Raw genomic sequence first — 18,433 nt, 5'->3', positions numbered from 1 at the left:
TTTTCAGGCATGTCCTGTGTCACACTAGTTAGATTCTCTCTGACCAGTTAGACTCTAAAAAAGTAGCTGTTCTTATCCACAACAGCATGGTGAGTTGAGTGGACTGGAGTAAACACAGTATTTCACCAATTAATAGGTGGCAATAACATGCAAAGACATGCAGTAATGTGCAAACAAAGGCAGAGAAAAAGAGGACTGCTAGATTGGGAACATGGATGCAAACAATGCATGAAAGATCTTCTTTGCAAATGTTTTATGAGAAAGGAAACGCAGCTGTTTCATCCTATTTTCTGCCAAAATTGTAATTCACTGCAGCAGTACAGGAATGAACCACACGGCCCAAGGAATCATGCAAAAACGGATGTGAAACATGAATAATACCATAAAATTATGCCCTTTAAAATCTCAAAGATCTTCATTTTGGATGTAATTATAAGTAAAAAAGACATATAGCACTGTGCCAGATGCTAAAGAAGATGTATGTTTGAATAGAGTAAGACCTCAGCAGTCCACTGATGTGCATACTATGACAGAGTTTAAATGTTTTATAGCAGCCAGCAGGAATGATCTCCTGCAGCTCGGTGGTAGAAATCAGACTGAGAGGGTAGGATAACGAACTTCCTTTGTCACTTTCTCCAAAGAGTGCAACTCCAATCACATAAAAACCTCCCTATCCTTTAGATCCCGGACCTCCTGGTCGGGAACCGCTGCTCTAAACTCTTTTGATGCTGGAGGAGCTCCACTGATGACAATTAACCGACAGCTCTCTCTCTCATTCCTGGAGAGAGAGAGAGAGAGTGAATCAGAGCCTCTGATGCAGCTAAATCCCCAGAGCTGGCACTGTATTCTGGCGGCGAATCAGTGAAAAGAGATTTTTAAAGCCGGTTTGGAGCATGAGGAGAGTTACTGCACAAGTAGCAGATAGCTGAGGAATGAGTTGAGGGTGACAGTGAAGAGCTGAGATACTGCAGCAGCAGCATCAGATGACAGATAACCACAACAAGCAGCAGCTGACCTTCAGTCTCTCTGTCTGTCTGTCTCATTTCCATTTTACATCTTTCTGTCCTTTACACACACACACGAACATGACTGGCAGTTATATCTCAGCCCACACAAGCATGTGGCCCCCCCACACACACTTTCACCTGCTATTTGACACACACAGCAGCCCCTCCTCCTGGCTGTGGAGGAGTGATATTAATAGAGATCCTTCAGGGAGATCCTGGATGTGCCAGTCATGACTGATCCCTGTCGGTCTGAAACACACACACACACACTGCAAAGAATCCTGCACACGTGAACGAACACACACAAACACTACGACTGCAGCATTAATTGTTTCATAAAAGTCTTCATTTTGTCATTTAACCCTCTGGAGTCTCCAAAAGCTCGAAATCATGACATCTTCATGACATCCAGACTAGAAAACAAAGCAGCGTGGAGCCCTACTGTAAATTTACCTCTAAAGTTCTGGCTGTAAACTCCATGAGGCCAGTTTCAGTTTGATGATGATATACCAAGTAAAACTGGAGACAAGCTCAAATATATTTAGTATAAAATGATAGAACTGGATGTAACCCTCTTATATGTTAGATTTGTTCACATTTGAAACATTTAAAAATTTTTTATTGAGCATGATAGTGTTTTGAAAGTAAAAAAAAGATTCAAAATCACATTTTATGTTGGACTAAAAGACAAAAAAACAAACACAAAATGACAAAAAAAGACACAAAATGACAAAAAAAGATACAAAATGACAAAAAAAAAAGACACAAAATAACCAAAACAAAGACACAAAATTAGAAGACAGAATGACCAAAAAAAAACCCCACAGAAGACAAAAAATGACAAAAAGACACAAAATGACCTAAAAAAGACACAAAATAACTTAAAAAAACCCACAAAAAAGACACAAAAAGACACAAATGAACAAAAAAGACACAGAATGACTTACAAAGACACGAAAAGACATGACAAGGATTAAAAATTGGACAAAATAGCCAAAGACTCCATAGAGTTAAAGGCAGTTCAGACTCTCCCTTTGAGTAAAATCTCATCGGAAGATCCCTCAAAGAGATGCAAAACTCTAAAAAAAGATTTTTGGTCAATTTTAGTGTTTAAAAGCCAGACAAGATCCCCCCCTAGTGGCACAAAAGACTACAGGAACACAGTTTCAGTGTGAAACATTAGCCTGGGGTAGAAGGAATGCTGAATGCTGAATTAATGCTTCATTTTTCTAAGGGAAAGGAAGCCTGGGGGCCTCAGTTAGCATATGTAATCTATGATAAAACAATCAAATTAAAGGAGATATTTTAGCCACAAAACACAGTGCATTTGCATGTCAACATACAGTATATAAACACAAAGTAGACGTCCAAACCAACAATTAATTCCTCTTTTCGTACACAGCACTTCACAGCTAAACAACAGCATTCTGCACCATAATTAACAAGAAAAGAGCCAAAACTTAGACAGTTAAACGAGCTGCATGGAGCTAAACAGTCTGACATTTCTTACAGAATCAGCAGTAGGATAAAACATCACCACAGCAACAACACAGAGATGTAGAAACATTATAAACTGCACAGCAGCTGCAGCCACAAACACACAAACACATCACAGCACAAAACAGAGCGAAAGGTTTCTGCACACACACATGCAAAGCTCCAACCAGCAGAGTGAGTGTGTTGTTTTACTGACCTGTCTGAGTGTCACTCTGGGAGTTCTTCTCAGTCTGTTCCAGGTTCGGCTCCTCAGCTGGTTTATTCCCAATGCAAATGTCCACTCAGTGTCTCTAGTGCCAGTATAATATAATATATATATAGCCTGTCTGCAGCCACATCAAGGATTATTGTCCCAAACAGCAGAAAGGCCTCACTGGAGGATCCACCATGAGCATTTTTAGCATGAAGCACGTTAGCTCCAGCATGTGAGCCACACCCAGGACCAGGTGTGCAGGTGGGAGCGGCTGCCAGGTGACCACCAGGACTGGAGGGAGAGTCTGGGGCCCCCTAGTGGACGGTTAGAGGATAGCAGGAGTGGGAGTGGGAGTGAGAGGACAACCAGCCAACTCCAGAGTCATCTAATGATTTACTGAGCTCAGAGCCTCCATGGGGCCCTAAGCAGAATTTGATTTTGGGCCCTCTATTTCTGCCAATAATATTGGTTGTTAATAACAAGTTAATGACATTAATTTTACCTCTGCAGTAATAATACAAATAATACCAATAAATGAATGATGTCCAGGGTGTCACATATGGTTTTTAATATCAAAATAGCACATTCAACTACAAGAGCGACCTGGGTTGGACTAATATATACATATATATATTATGAGAAAAAATGTCATTATATCATGATATAATCACAATTTCACAATAAAAGCCATTACATTAGCCTCATGAAATAATAAATATAATATTGTATAAATGCATTACATTTAGTAAAGGATAAGAGTTGGAGATAATGTGTATATAATTCAGAGAAGAAACCTTATTACTAAAAATCTATTAATTACAAAAAACTCCAGTAATTCTGAGAGTTCTGATTTTTAACTAAAAAGTCTTCATATTATGAGCATTAAGTCAATTTATCTTGCATAATTATGTTATAAAATGAGAATAAAGACATAGTTTTATGAGTAAAAAAACATTTTATAATGATGCAAAGGCATTTTTCGGCAAAAAGTCACATTATTATGAGGATAAAATCATTTCATAAGACATTTCTCTGTTATCGCTCTTTTCTCTCATCCTTTTTAACATTCTTGGTGGAATGCAAAGGCATTTTTTCAGCAAAAAATCACATTATTATGAGGATAAAGTCATAATTCCTATCATCACTCCCTCCCACTCATCCTTTGCACACTCTTTGTGGAAGTTTATTGGGAACAACATTCTCATTTGTGAAAGCAACTAGATCAATATTCACATTTTAACTGAGCTGCTTTGTTCTGTGTACTTGAACCTGAAGAGATTTTTTTCCCCTCACTCCTGGAAAACTGGATATTTGAGTGCTCCTACGTGAACTTTGAGGTTGCTCTCGTGAGGTGTGAGCTTGCACAACACAACGCTGTCATCAGTCTTCATGCAGGCGAGAGCAGAGTGGAGCAGCTACAGGTGCATCGGGACACCTCATGGTTACATAAACAGGTTTCTGCTTCACAGCCTGGAAGAGGATGTGCTCTACATGCTCCTCTTCTCTCTCAGTGTGTGTGTGTGTGTGTGTGTGTGTTGTTGTCAGTGTTGGAAGTGGGCCGGCGGTGGCAGGAGACGTGCCAAGGCGGCCCGCTGCAGGTCTGTGTATCCCGGCGTCAGTTTGGCAGAGGAGGCAGATACTGTGATGAAGCCTTATCTGGAGCCTATTCTTCTTCTTCTTCTTCTTGTGCCTTCAGAAGCTGCCAGCCTGACGCCTTATCGCACATACACACATGCTCGATTGTGTGTGTGTGTGTGTGTGTGTCTTAGATAGGATTAGAAGAACACTTTTTATTCAGCGCCGATACGTCACATGACACGTGTCTGTTTTGTGTCACCAGGTATTCCATCGAGAGGTCCAGCGACCCGGAGAAGTTCTTCTACATCGACATCACTTCCGGTTCGCTGATGACGGTGCGCAAGCTGGACCGGGAGGAGATCGGCTGGCACAACATCACAGTGCTCGCCATGGAGATGAGTACGTCACACACACACACACATCCTTGTACTTCTATCTTTGTGAGGACCCTCATTGGAATAGTGAATTCCCTAGCCCCTTACCCTAACCCTTAACCCAGGGGTCTCAAACTCAAATTACCTGGGGGCCGCTGGAGGCAATATCAAAATGAGCAAAAACAGACACAAAATTATTAAAAACAGACACAACATGACAGAAAAAAAAACCTAAATTACTTAAGAAAGACACAAAATGACCAAAAAAAGACACAAAATTACTTTAAAAAAAGGCAAAATGACCAAAAAAGACACAAAATGACAAAAAAAAAGACACAAAATTACAAAAAAGACACAGAATTACCAAAAAGACACACACAGGGTTTCTTGTGGAAAATATAGACCTTATTAAGTAATTTGTCTTTATATTTGTCCTTATTTATTTGATTTTAAGGCATTTATAAGACAGAAATAAGTCTGTAGAAGACTTGTTAGAACACAAACTGTACTCTCGTAAATCTGTGGGAAAAGGATTATAAAATCACCAGTGAAGTGGAAAGTTACAAGTTACTCTGCACTGCATTGTAATTATCCAAATACAGCAAAACTAAAACTAAATTCCTTATTATTGGTGATTGCAGTTTGGAGCCAACAAGTGCAAAAGTGCAGGGATTTCTACTGACTTTTAGTTCTGCTTCAAGGACTAAAGTTACAGACAAAAGTGAGTCAGGGAGAAATAAAAAGGCAAATGGGTGAATAAACTTGCACAAAAACAGAACCAGTGATTTTGGAAAACAACTCCTGCAGAGTTATGTAACGTGGAGCAGGAGAAGCCCTGCAGATCTGCACACAGCTGGTAGCACCGAAAGTCACCTTCACCTCCCCTCCCTCCTCCCTCTCTTTGCTTTGTTTGTCTCTTTGTTTGGTAGACACACCTAAGAGGAGACGATAATTGAATTAATGACTAATTAAATAACTTGTGCACGGTGACGGAGATGCAGAGGGCAAAAGAAAAGTGACAGAAACAGTGTGGAGGAGGAAAAGTAGCAGTGACAGAGGAGAGCTGATTGATTTGAGAAAAAAAATCTTCTTTTCATTCTCATTTTTCACTGAAATATTTTGTTATATATTCTCTTTGCTTTAGTTTGTATATGATTAAGGGGCTTTTTGCGTCTTTATTTATTCTTTATTCACACTGAAATGCACTTAGTGTTGCTGTGTTTGCAACAATGTTGATGGGAAATGCAAATTTGCAAACAAAGATGCCATTTTAAAAAAGTTAATAATTTTTGAGAATAAGCTCATTATTTAAAGGAGGTATACTTTTACACAAAAATTCATAGTAAGTCTGATAATACAATTAAATTGGGACATTAAGTTGATATTTTAGAACAAAATACATAATATTATGAGAATTAAATCAGAATTTTATGAGAAAATGTCATTATATCATGATATAATCAGAATTTCACAATAAAAGCCATTATATTAGGCTCATAAAATAATAACTATAATATTGTACAAATGCATTACATTTACTAAAGGATAAGAAATGGAGAGTATATATATATATATATATAATTCAGACAAGAAACTTTATTACTTAAAATCTATTAATTACAAAAAAACTAGTAATTATGAGAGTTCTGATTTTTAACTAAAAAGTCTTCATATTATGAGCATTAAGTCAATTTATCTTGCATAATTATGTTATAAAATGAGAATGAAGACAGTTTTATGAGGAAAAAAAACATTTTATAATGATGCAAAGGCATTCTTCTGCAAAAAGTCACATTATTATGAGGATAAAATCATTTCATAAGACATTTTTCTATTATCGCTCTTTTCTCTCATCCTTTTTAACATTCTCGGTGGAAGTTTATTGGGAACAACACTCTCATTTGTAAAAGCAACTCGATCAATATTCACATTTTAATTGAGCTACTTTGCTCTGGACTTGAACTCAGAAAGATTTTCACTCCGCTGACCTCCCTTCACTCCAGGAAAAAAACGTCAGCAGAGTTACAGCACATTCACACGAGCTGGATATTTAAGTGACCCTAACACACACACACACACACACACACACACATACAGTATAAAAACACACACACTCCGACCTCCAGAGCCAAAGTCACGCCATTGATTGATCGATCATGTGATGAAACCTGAGAAAGTAGTTACTGCTCACTAATTGCGTTTCTATTGCCTATTACACAGCTGGTTAAGATATGCAAATTGCTGATTGGTAATGGAGAATAATAGAATTGTAATCTGAGCGTGAGACGGCCTAATGTGCCGCAGGCTCGCTGTAAACGAGGGGAAGATTAAGGGAGGCACAAAGTGAGCTCAGCAGGATCCTCAAACAGTCATTTATCTGAGTCCATCAGTGCAGCTTCTGACCAGTGTGTGTGTGTGTGTGTGTGTGTTCCTGCAGATAACCCCACACAGATCTCCAGTGTGTCGGTGGCTGTGAGGGTCATCGACGTGAACGACAACTCCCCCTCGCTGGCGCCCTACTTGGAGGCGTACGTGTGTGAAAACGCCAAAGCGGGACAGGTAGGAAACATCTGACAGGAAAAGTTTAATAAAAGTTTTAGGTAAATTTTATGAAAACTTCTACTCCACCAAACTCCAGAGCAAAAAAAGAAACTCTTCACTCCCTTGCAACTATTTTACTACTAAAGTTACTCGGAGATATGTAGAAATATACTCAAAGTACCAAACGTAAAACTACTTTTTTAGGCAAAAAAAGGCCCATTTCAAAATAAAGGAAAGGAAAAGAAATAACCTTATAAAAAAGGAGCGAAAGATGAAATGCAAGAAAGGATGCTGTGTTTACCTGGTCAGAAACTCTTCAGCCAGTTTTCTGGTTTTGGTGACTTACAGGTCTTACATATGGTCTAGCGGTTAGGTGGCCTGGGTTCAACTCCCAGTATTGGGACAATTCCTTTAAGTAGATAAACTTGTTCAGTGGGTTTTTCTTGGCCTATCCCACATCCTTCCACCCAGTTTCATGATAATCAGGTCAGTAGTTTTTCTACAAAAACACAGTAGTAATTTGACCCTCACCATACTCATCGTTGGTGCTAAAATCTTACATATAGTACCTTTAATAATCACTTTATCTCCCATGATTCTGCTGACGTGTGGTTAAAACCCCTTAAAGCTTTAGCTGATTTATTTGCAACTATTTTACTACTAAAGTTATTCAGAGATATATAGAAATATACTCAAAGTACCAAACGTAAAACTACTTTTTTGGGCAAAAAAAAGGCCCTTTTCAAAATAAAATACATAATATAATTGTGTCATAATTATTACATTACAAGTTATTATAACTTGAATGTTGCAGCTGGGTAAGGTTAAGGAACTTTATATACTGCTGTGTGACTTATTCTATAATAATATATCATATTTAATTTGTTGGTAATGTTTTTCATGAAATTATTAAATTAATTAGTCTGAATTTGTGAAACAATAATGGGGGAAAAGTACATTTTTTGCCTCGTGGTAGTCAAGTAAAAGTATCCAAAATATGAAATTGTTCTTAAGTATATTACTTTAGTAAATATACTTAGTTGTACTGCATAAACAATATATTCTCATCTTAAATATTATAGATTAAGCTCCCAACAGTGTGCAAAGTAATAAAAATTAGCTCCACATTAATCTGCTACACATTAACGAGTCAGGAAAACTGCTCACTCATACTCATACTTAAGTGCATGTTGCTACTACTTGCATGCAGACTGAAAACAATCACTTAGTGTAATAAGAAGAGGGATGTAAATGCTGCATGCAGAATGAGTACCTTCCCTCCACTTGGATCTGACTGAGTGTGTGTTTGATGTGATGCAGCTGATCCAGACGGTGACGGCAGTGGATCCAGACGAGCCGCTGGGGGGACAACACTTCTACTACAGCCTGGCCCCCGAGGCCGCCAACAACCCCAACTTCACCCTCAGAGACAACCAAGGTAGACCATGTTGGATAATTGTGTTTTACTGGCCCATTCAGGTTGAAGGTGGAGAGAAAAGTCCATCTTGTATGATCATATCACCGCTTTCTCGCATCAAAAATCATCAGTTTTCACAGTTTTCTCCATACAGCAAAGGGTTCTCCTTCAACACCACAAACTCTGAAAACTTTAGCTCCATTTGTTCTGCAATAAACGCACCCTGTTCCTGTTTTGCACTCTTAAACATGCAGCAGATTTCTTCCAAATCTGACTGACAATAAAAGAAACAATGTGGGTTCAACCACTTTCTGCAAAATTCAATCTGAGTCCTCTGTGTTTGCATATAAAGATGGAGGACATGACAGCTCCTTCAGAGTGGAGCCAAAACATCATGATTGATCGCCCCCCCACCCCCCTGGTGGCAGGCTGCAGTACTGGCCATAAATCATTCACTACCAGATATTTACCTTTACCTGATGAAGACAGCAGGAAGCTAATAGGAAATAACTGGACAGAGATGAAGAGGACATGCAATAAAGATGCTGTGATTACCTGGTCAGCATCAACAGGAAGTCTTTAACCAGTTTACTCTGGAAGGAAGCCCGCCGATTTCTGGTTTAGATTACCTGCAGATCTCCCATATGGTCTAGCGGTCAGGATTCCTGGTTTTCACCCAGGCGGCCCGGGTTTAACTCCCTTCCACCAAATTTCATGAAAATTGGGCTGTTAGTTTTCCCATAACGCTGCTGACAAACAAACATTTTCCTCTACTAGATAAAGACAGTAGGAAGCTAACAGGAAATAACCTTCTAAAAAAGGAGCGAAAGATGACATGCAAGAAAGGATGCTGTGTTTACCTGGTCAGAAACTCTTCAGCCAGTTTACTCTGGAAGGAAATCGGAGGATTTCTGGTTTAGACAACCTGCAGAACTCCCATATGGTCTAGCGGTTAGGATTCCTGGTTTTCACCCAGGCGGCCCGGGTTCAACTCCCGGTATGGGAACAGTTCCTTTATTTGGATAAACTAAGCACATTACCTGTTTAGTGGGTTCTTCCTTGGCCCATGGCAACCTTCCACCAAATCTCATGACAATCAGGCTGTTAGATTTCCCATAATGCTGCTGACAAACAAACAGATCCTTCTTCACTAGATAAAGACAGTAGGAAGCTAACAGGAAATAACTTCATAGAAAAGGAGAGAAAGATGGCATGCTTTGATTACCTGGTCAGCATCAGCAAAAACTCTTCAGCCAGTTTGCTGTGGAAAGAAATCGGAAGATTTCTGGTTTAGTTAACCTTAAGATCTCCCATATGGTCTAGCGGTTAGGATTCCTGGTTTTCACCCAGGCGGCCCGGGTTCGACTCCCGGTATGGGAATCATCCTTTAAGTAGATAAACTTCTTCAGTGGGTTTTTTCTTGGCCCATCCCACATCCTTCCACCCAGTTTCATGATAATCAGGTCACTAGTTTTTCTACAAAAACACCTGAAACTTGACCCTCACCATACTATAATTGGTGCTAAAATCTTACATATAGTACCTTTAATCATCACTTTATCTCCCATGACTCTGTTGTAGTCTGGCTAAAACCCCTTAAAGCTTCAGCTGATATATTCTAGAAGATCAGACCTCTGTCTTGATAGGTCAGGGTTTAAAAGTCCACTATGATCAATGTGGTCCCATATGGTCTCGTAGTACAGTTGTTTTTGGAAGCTTTGAAAATGAATCAACTCATTTTAGTATTTTTCCAGCAGATGCCAGCAGACTGTTAGTCTTCTCAGCACTGGTCTTATGTGTTGACAGGAATGATCATAATGTCTTAAAATAACCAGCCATGACTAACTGGTGTTAAATTGCTGCATGTAGCACCTTCTTCTTCTTCACAGCTGTGCAAAGTCTCTCCAGCCCTCCCAGCTCCCATGACTCTGTGATCTTGAATATGTGCATGCCCTGAACCCTGTGATCTGTGATCTGTGGGAGTCAGCTGAGCTCAAAAGACTCCACGAGTTCAACCCCTGTCTGACCTCTTTGTCTCTTTCCAGACAACACAGCATGGATCCTGACGCGGCGAGGAGGCTGGTCGCAGCAGGACCAGACCGTCTTCTACTTGCCCATCTTCATCTCTGACGGCGAGCAGCCGGTCCAGACCAGCACCAGCACGCTGACCATCCGCGTGTGCAGCTGCGACCAGGAGGGCAACGTCATGTCGTGCAACGCAGAGGCGTTCAGCCTGCCGGCGAGCCTCAGCAGAGGGGCGCTCATCGCCATCCTGGCCTGCATCTTCGTCCTGCTGGGTGAGTTATGAGCTGCTGCAGAGAGGAGACATTCTTAGGACTGGGCTTTTTTCATGGGATTTATATTTAGTCAAAAATACATTTTTACTGCAATACTGAAACAAAAAAAATAATAACAAAGCAAAATAATAAAAAAAAAACTAAATAAATAAAAGTATGTGTTGAGAATGAAAAAATAAGAATAATGGACATCAAGACGTTTTTAAAGTTTTTAAAAAGAAAAATAAACAATACTTTAATTTGTAAAATTATATAGACTTCCAGTCATGGGATTTATATTTAGTTAAAAAAACATTTTTACAGCAATACTGAAACAAAAAAAAGAATAACAAAAAAGCCTCTACAAAGGAAAATGTATTTATTTATTTTTTAATTAAGAAAAATATTAAAATAATTATAAAATAAATAAATAAAAGTATGTGTTTCGAATGAAAAAATAAGAATAATGAACATCAAGACAGTTTTTAAAAAGAAAAAGAAACAATACTTTTTAAAAAGAAATTTGTGAAATTAAATAAATAAATTGTGTCTTTAAAGTGTTCCCATTTTTTAAACACAGTACAGACAAAAACATGAAAAAAAAATAGATCAAGAAACTTTCAACAAAGCCAAAAAAAGAAAAAATATTTAAAGAAATGAATCAAATCAAATAAACAAATGAATAAAATGTTTAAAACATGGCACACAAAAATGTATAACAAACATCAAAGAAATCACTTTTTAAACTAATAAAATAAAATAAAAATCAAGAAAGTCTTTACAAAGGACAAGAAAATAAACTTTTTACGAAGACAAATTTATATCAAATATTTTTTTCAATGTATAAGATATAATATAATACATTAAAAGTTTACAATTTGAAGATAAGCATGACTGAAGTTATCCACTAATTAGACACTGAAAGTCATTATATTGACTGAAAGCAATGACCTCGTCTTCAAAGTGAGCAGAGACGTTTTAACCGGATGTGTTGCTGCCTCCCGGTGGAGCCCAGCGAGTCCACCAGCTGAGGCCTCCTGCTCACACTCACAGGTCTGCAGGGAGAGATAAAGCGGGTCCATATCAGCCTCCGGGGGAGAAGAAAGTGTGATGCTATAGGGCAGCTGGTGCTAATGAACGCTAGACGTTTGCCAGGATGCAAAAAAAAAAAAAAAAAAGAAAACCCACATTTAATCCTGCACGGGGGATATGTCGCAGTGGGAGAAGCCTCAGCTGGCTGCGTCTAATGCTCCAGCAGCTCCTTTTTCAAACGGAGAATTTCTCCTCTCAAGTGCTGAGTTTAAAGACAGGAGTTTATTGAGTTTAAGCCCCTTTTTCCATCTCGCTTTTATGTGGTTAAAACAAGTGTAACATCTTCAAGGTTCAGGGATACTCAAAAGAAGCGCACACTCACCATCTGAAAGGTCAGGGTGTGAAACTGAAGGAGGAAAAAAAAAAAAAAACGTGCTGCAGTGATTTTAATCAAGGCCTACTTCTGCCCCGAGGCTCGCCCTCGGTCACTGCTTCAACATTCTGCTAAACACAGATTAAAATGCAATCCAACCCGGAAAAATGTTTCCCGGCTTAAAAAATTCAAGTTAATGGTAACTGCGTGACATTTTTCCGTTATTCGTGTGCCGTCACGCTCGGCATGTAATGAGGTGCTTGTTTGTTTGTTCAAAGGGAGAGAAGCATTAAAGCTCATTTGTATGAGCCAAGACTCCTTTTTTCTGCTGATTTGATTAGGATGATTTAGAGATGTGATTTATATTTAACACAAAACTTCAAACCAAACGTCGGAGTCCATGTCTTTGACTGTTTAAACTAGTTCAGCAACAATTTAAAACATTTGCGTTACACTGTCATTTTTGAAAGTTAATTTACGAAAAAGTTTTATTACTGAGGAAACATTGCCATCTATAGCTCCACCCTGGCACTGTCAAGGGGGTTGATCTATACTACTACTACTTATACTACAAATACTACTACTACTGCTATGGCTACTACTACTACTGGTCCTTCTTCCACTTATACTACAAATACTGCTACTACTACTACTGGTTCTTCTTCTACTTTCAGTACTACAAATTGTTCTTCTACTACTACGACTACTACTTCTTCTACTACCAATACTACAATTTCTTCTTCTACTACTACTTCTTCTACTATTACAAATTCTTCTTCTACTGCTACTACTACAAAATCTTCTTCTTCTACTACTACTTCTACTACTACTACTACTAATTCTATTTCTACTACTACAACTACTACTACTACTACTAATTCTTCTACTACTACTAATACTACTACTACTGCAAGTTCTTCTTCTACCACTACTACAAATTCTTCTTCTTCTTCTACTACTACTACTACTACTACTACTACTACAAATTCGTCTTCTACTACTACTACAAATTTTTCTTCTACCACTACTACAAATTCGTCTTCTAGTACTACTACTACTGCAAATTCTTCTTCTACTACTACTACAAATTCTTCTATTATTACTACTACTACTACTAATTCTTCTGTATGATTTGCTAAAGAAATGTAACATAATGAAATTGTTTTCCTGATATTTACCTCCCAGTACTGACTGTTTGTCGTCTCTTCCTCTGCCCAGTGATGATCCTGCTGATGCTCTCGCTGCGCACGCATCGGAAGAAGCCTTACCTGTGCGACGAGGAGGAGAACGTCCACGAGAACATTGTGCGCTACGACGACGAGGGCGGCGGCGAGGAGGACACCGAGGCCTTCGACATCGCCGCCATGTGGAACCCGCGGGAGGCGCACCACCACCTGGGCAAGATGAGGCAGGACATGCTGCCGGAGATCGAGAGCCTGTCGCGCTACGTCCCCCAGGCGTGTGTCATGGGCGGCGGCGGGGACAGCAACGTGCACGGATACGTGCTGGCGAAGCTCCTGGACGCCGACATGGACCCGTGCGCTCCTCCGTACGACTCCCTGCAGACCTACGCCTACGAGGGCGAAGGCTCGGTGGCCGAGTCGCTCAGCTCGCTCCAGTCGGGGACTTCCAACACGGACCACGAGTACGACTATCTCAACGACTGGGGGCCCCGCTTTAAAAAACTGGCGGAGATGTACGGCGTGCTGGAGACAAACACTCCTCAGATGTGGTAGAACAGCAGCACCTTTGCCTTTTTAAATCAGAGATAAAAGACACCGACTAAAAGAAAGACAGAAACACCAACAGACGAAGCGTGTGCACAATAAAAGCCAGGACGTGCTTACCACCACATCCGTGACTGTTAGCACTTGAATTCCTGCCGAAGCCTCGATTCTCCACAGCCTTGAAGGCCTGAGATGCCTGCAGCAGCAGCAGCAGCAGCAGTGTGAGCTGGTTTTAAATCTCCCCCAGAGACTGAGGCTGGATTGGCAGCCTTGCCAGGCCCCGCTAAAGGAACGGCTTCAAAGCACATGTTAACTCCGCTGCCCGACCCAGCCACAGGCAGAGCCCCTTTGGTTCAAAGTGCTGAGCGACTTTATGCCAGAGATGAAAACGAGACAGACCTTATACTCACAGCTACACAGGAGACACAATCTGAAATGATCCACTGAGTTTTAGCGGGGGAATGAAGAAGTGATTGCTGCAACCGGAGATGTCTTCTTCTTCTTCTTTTTTTGTTGTTTCATCCGTGGCAGGTCTTAATTTATTCCTTTGTTTCATGTGCTGTATTTATATTTTTTTGCTTAACTTATTCGGGTACTTCAAAAAGCAACACTGTACTTAAAACTGCCGCTATGTGAGGAAAGTCTTTAAAAGATCACGTATATGTTGTAACATACATGATGTAAAAGCTCTTGTTTTCAGTCTGTGATGACGAGTTTCTCATACAGGATCATCTCAATACATTAGAATATGATGGAAAAGTCCATTTTCATTAGTTCAAGTCAAACAGCCCGAACCAGGTATTGAGTCATATAGATCGAGATACTTTTCAGAGGCCAAAATTTCCATATTAAACATACTTTGAGACACTGAATTTCAGGTCTTCATTAAATGTAAGCTATAATCATTATAATTAGAAGAAATTGAATAAATTAAGACAGAAGAAAATGTTTTATTCTGTGTGTAATGGATCTATATAACGTGTTATTTCCACTTTTTGAATTGAATTACTGACATAAATAAAGTATTCTATGATATTCTAATTTATTGAGATGCACCTGTACATCTCTAAATGTCGCATGACGCGCAGAGGAGATGGCGATGCTGTAATCCCTTGTGGAGGTTGATATGTTTATTGTATTATTGTTTTTGTATAATTTTTGGAGCTATTTGTAATGTAACAGTTTGTTTTTATCCCAAAAACATACATAAAGCAGTCCATTCACGAGGATACGAGGGAAGCTATTTTTGGATGGTGGTTTTAATGTCACTCAAGATGTGAAAGTTGTGCACATTAACCCCCGAATCTGGACGAGCACATGACCGAGTCGCCTTTCATTTCGGATCCACCAACCGTGCCAAGTCCGCCACGGCAACGAGGTTTCATCCGTCCCCCGTTTAGAGACGCTGTGTTGCTCTTCTGCCGCCACACAAATGTGGCTTAATCCTCCAATCCTGTGGACTTCAGAGACATTGATAATCTGCATTAAGTGCCAAATGTAAAAAAAAAAAAAAAAAGAAGGAAAAAAAGGACAATAAGACATTTTGGATGAAATCAGCAAAACACAAACACCAAAACATGCATAAAGGATTTTACAAACTGGGAAGGAAAGTGACTTTTGATAATTTGATTGGGTGACGTTTACTTGAAATCTATGTGGTCAGTCCAGTCAGTCATGCTGCAGTAAGTGGTATGTGAATGTAGATATTTTTTGTATTCTTGGTAATAAAAAGGAAAAAAATAATGCCTGCTTCTCCTCCGTCATTAAACAAAAGCATTTATATATTCACAGCACGGCTGCCAGAAGAGAAACAGTGTTTTCTGAACATCTGGGGTGGCAACATTTTCAAAGTACTTTGTAATAATAAACTGCTTCTTTTTTGCAGCCGAAGAGCATTACACAAGCCCCTGAAGCATGACAGAAATGTAAGTCCTTCAAAAGATAAAGCAGCTATTTAAATTTGCAATCATACGCCGAATTGTCCTCCAAAGTGTTATTGCAGTTGATTCACTTTTCATTACAGTTTCCCCCTCAAAGTGCTTCATTTGCTTGACTTATTTTGTTTTGCAGCGATAATGCTTAGCATTGATTAAAAGCCTCCTGCTCTACCTGAGCCTCAGCAGCAAAAAAATAGTTCCGTCTGATTGCTTTCACAAGAGATGGGTGTTTGGAAGAAAGCTGCCAACTGGAGCGTCTATAACGTTAATGATCAACTAATTGATTAATTGCTGCGTGCATACATGGGCAAAATAAAAGATATACAGTCATGGAAAAAATGATTAGACCACACGTTTCCTTCAATTTCTTGGTCATTTTAATGCCTGGTACAACTAAAGGTACATGTGTTTGGAAGAATATAATGATAACAACAAAAATAGCTTATAAGAGTTTAATTTAAGAGCTGATATCTGATTTTCCATGGTTTTCTTGATAATAACCAAAATCATTATCAAAAAACCATTGAAAATGTCTCTTGAATTAAACTCTTATGAGCTGTTTTTGTTGCTATCGTTATATTCTTCCAAACACGTGTAGCTTTAGTTGTACCAGGCATTAAAATGAACAAGAAATTGGAGAAAACAAGGGTCTAATATTTCTTTCCATGACTGTATATACGGTACTATGGAAAAGCCTGCTTTGTTAACGGACGCTTTTATTTTGAAAGGCCGAAAAGAGACTTCCTATCGAGTGAGTGAGATTAAACTGTAAAGGTAATGTCAAGGAATTCAAGTGTTTTGTGTTTTATTAAGTTATGGATCAAATTAAACTCAGTAATTCATGCTAGCAAAGTTTGATACAGTAAGATAGTTTTGCCCTAATTATTCCTCTTGTATTTCTGTGTTTTTTATAATTGCTCATAATTATTTCTATCCCTACTGTAATGTTTATGTATATGGGAATTAATCAGTTAGAAACTGCAGTCTCTTATGTCAATCAAAGGGATGCCAATGTAGCATGGGAAAGGAAACATGAGAGGGAAAAAAAGTTGGCAACAAAAGAAAAATATCAAAGTGATAATCTATTCTGTACAGTATTTTCCACGACTGTGAATTTCCATTTGCATTGTCAAAACAAACAACTAAGAAATAAGTTTGAAGTCTGAAGCGTCTCTCTTTACCTGCTGGGTGGCGTTCAACAGTGAAATTGCACAGAAGATAAGCCCAAAATATTCCCAGGATTTACATTTTTTTTACTCTCGTATCCCTGGCACGCTGAGCGAAACACTTCAATTACACACCGGGGGTTTTTCTCTAATTTGTCTCTCTTTGTTTTAATATTCAACGGTCCGTAAAGGCATCACAAATCTTTACCTTTCTCCGTCTTGCATCAGATCAAAGGTTTCCCTCATCAGGATAGTTTGCAGGAACCCTGTCTGACCTCAACATGATTGTGAGGAGCAGCTCTGTTGGCAGGTTTGTGTCGTTTTTTCTGCCCTCTAGTGGTCAAAAATGGCTTAATACAGCTTCTAATTTGACTATTTTAGAGTTATACGCAAGTTGTACGTGGCCATTATAGTCAATGTATCAACCTCCACCGGCTCCATAATGCTCTGTTTCCATCAAGGACCCGTCTCGAACAGGCGGCAACCTCCGGGTCTGAGCAGGGAGGCAAACCAGGAAGTGCCTTAAGCTGCAATCTACCAAAAATTCCAGTAGGGGGTGCTAAGTTTAGCTGCAGAATGATTTCTCTCCATTCATTTCAATGCAAAATGAGAAAACGTCTCACTTGGTTTATTACCTCAGAAATGTTTTTTAGGACAACACTATGGTCTCAATCGCTAGTAAAAAATATTCTTCAAGACACTTTCATATTAATAATTGAAATAATGGCCCAATTTAAAAGAAAACAGAAGATAAAGAATGGTATGATTTGGGGCGTGGCTACATTTGATTGACAGGTCACTAACAAGGCGAGCCATCATCAGGAGAAGCAGAACAATGTGTATCCACGGCAACATGTCAATAAAGTTATAAATAACGTTATATAGATATAAAAAAGGATGTTTAGCAGTTTGGTCTCATAATTTTGACCCTTTCACACTGTATTTTCACTTAATGATGTTTATTTTAACGTTTTGTTCATTAAAAATGTCTTGTTCAGCATTTAGTTGGACTAAATTGAGTCGCTGTTCAGTTTTTTGAGGTCAGTAACATACATTTTATTTTTATTTTTTGCCAAAACTAAAAATCCCAGTTAATGACGTCACGGTCACTACGTCCTTTATTTCTACAGTCTATGGTCTCGAAACGCTGCCACAGGTGCATTGCGCTTCTGTCCTATTTTTGACGCTTGGCGTGAGTAGCACGCGTCAAGCTGGACAGGAAATTGCAGAGCGAATTCGGTCGTTTTTCAAATTTGACACCATGAGCAGACCCCAGGTCATAATTAACGTCGCTAGACCAATATTGTGGCACCAG

General features: G+C 39.1%; 1 protein-coding gene and 2 non-coding genes across 3 annotated transcripts in view; all 3 read left to right on the top strand.

The window, feature by feature from the left end:
- Positions 1-15,758, top strand: part of LOC131962009 (cadherin-20-like) — a 114,691-nt gene extending 98,933 nt beyond the window's left edge. Inside the window, exons 8-12 of the mRNA XM_059326955.1 lie at positions 4,538-4,674; positions 7,087-7,208; positions 8,511-8,628; positions 10,653-10,904; positions 13,507-15,758. Coding sequence (XP_059182938.1) covers positions 4,538-4,674; positions 7,087-7,208; positions 8,511-8,628; positions 10,653-10,904; positions 13,507-14,024 — 1,147 coding nt within the window. The 3' untranslated portion in view covers positions 14,025-15,758. The remainder of the gene's footprint in view (positions 1-4,537; positions 4,675-7,086; positions 7,209-8,510; positions 8,629-10,652; positions 10,905-13,506) is intronic.
- Positions 9,542-9,613, top strand: trnae-uuc (transfer RNA glutamic acid (anticodon UUC)). Its single transcript has one exon. It is a non-coding gene; the product is annotated as a tRNA-Glu (tRNA).
- trnae-uuc (transfer RNA glutamic acid (anticodon UUC)) lies at positions 9,916-9,987 on the top strand. Its single transcript has one exon. It is a non-coding gene; the product is annotated as a tRNA-Glu (tRNA).
- Positions 15,759-18,433: the final 2,675 nt, after the last annotated feature.

The sequence above is a fragment of the Centropristis striata genome, chromosome 23 (assembly GCF_030273125.1).
Source record: "Centropristis striata isolate RG_2023a ecotype Rhode Island chromosome 23, C.striata_1.0, whole genome shotgun sequence".
Lineage (NCBI taxonomy): Eukaryota > Metazoa > Chordata > Actinopteri > Perciformes > Serranidae > Centropristis > Centropristis striata.
This window is presented reverse-complemented; position numbering and strand designations above follow the sequence as displayed.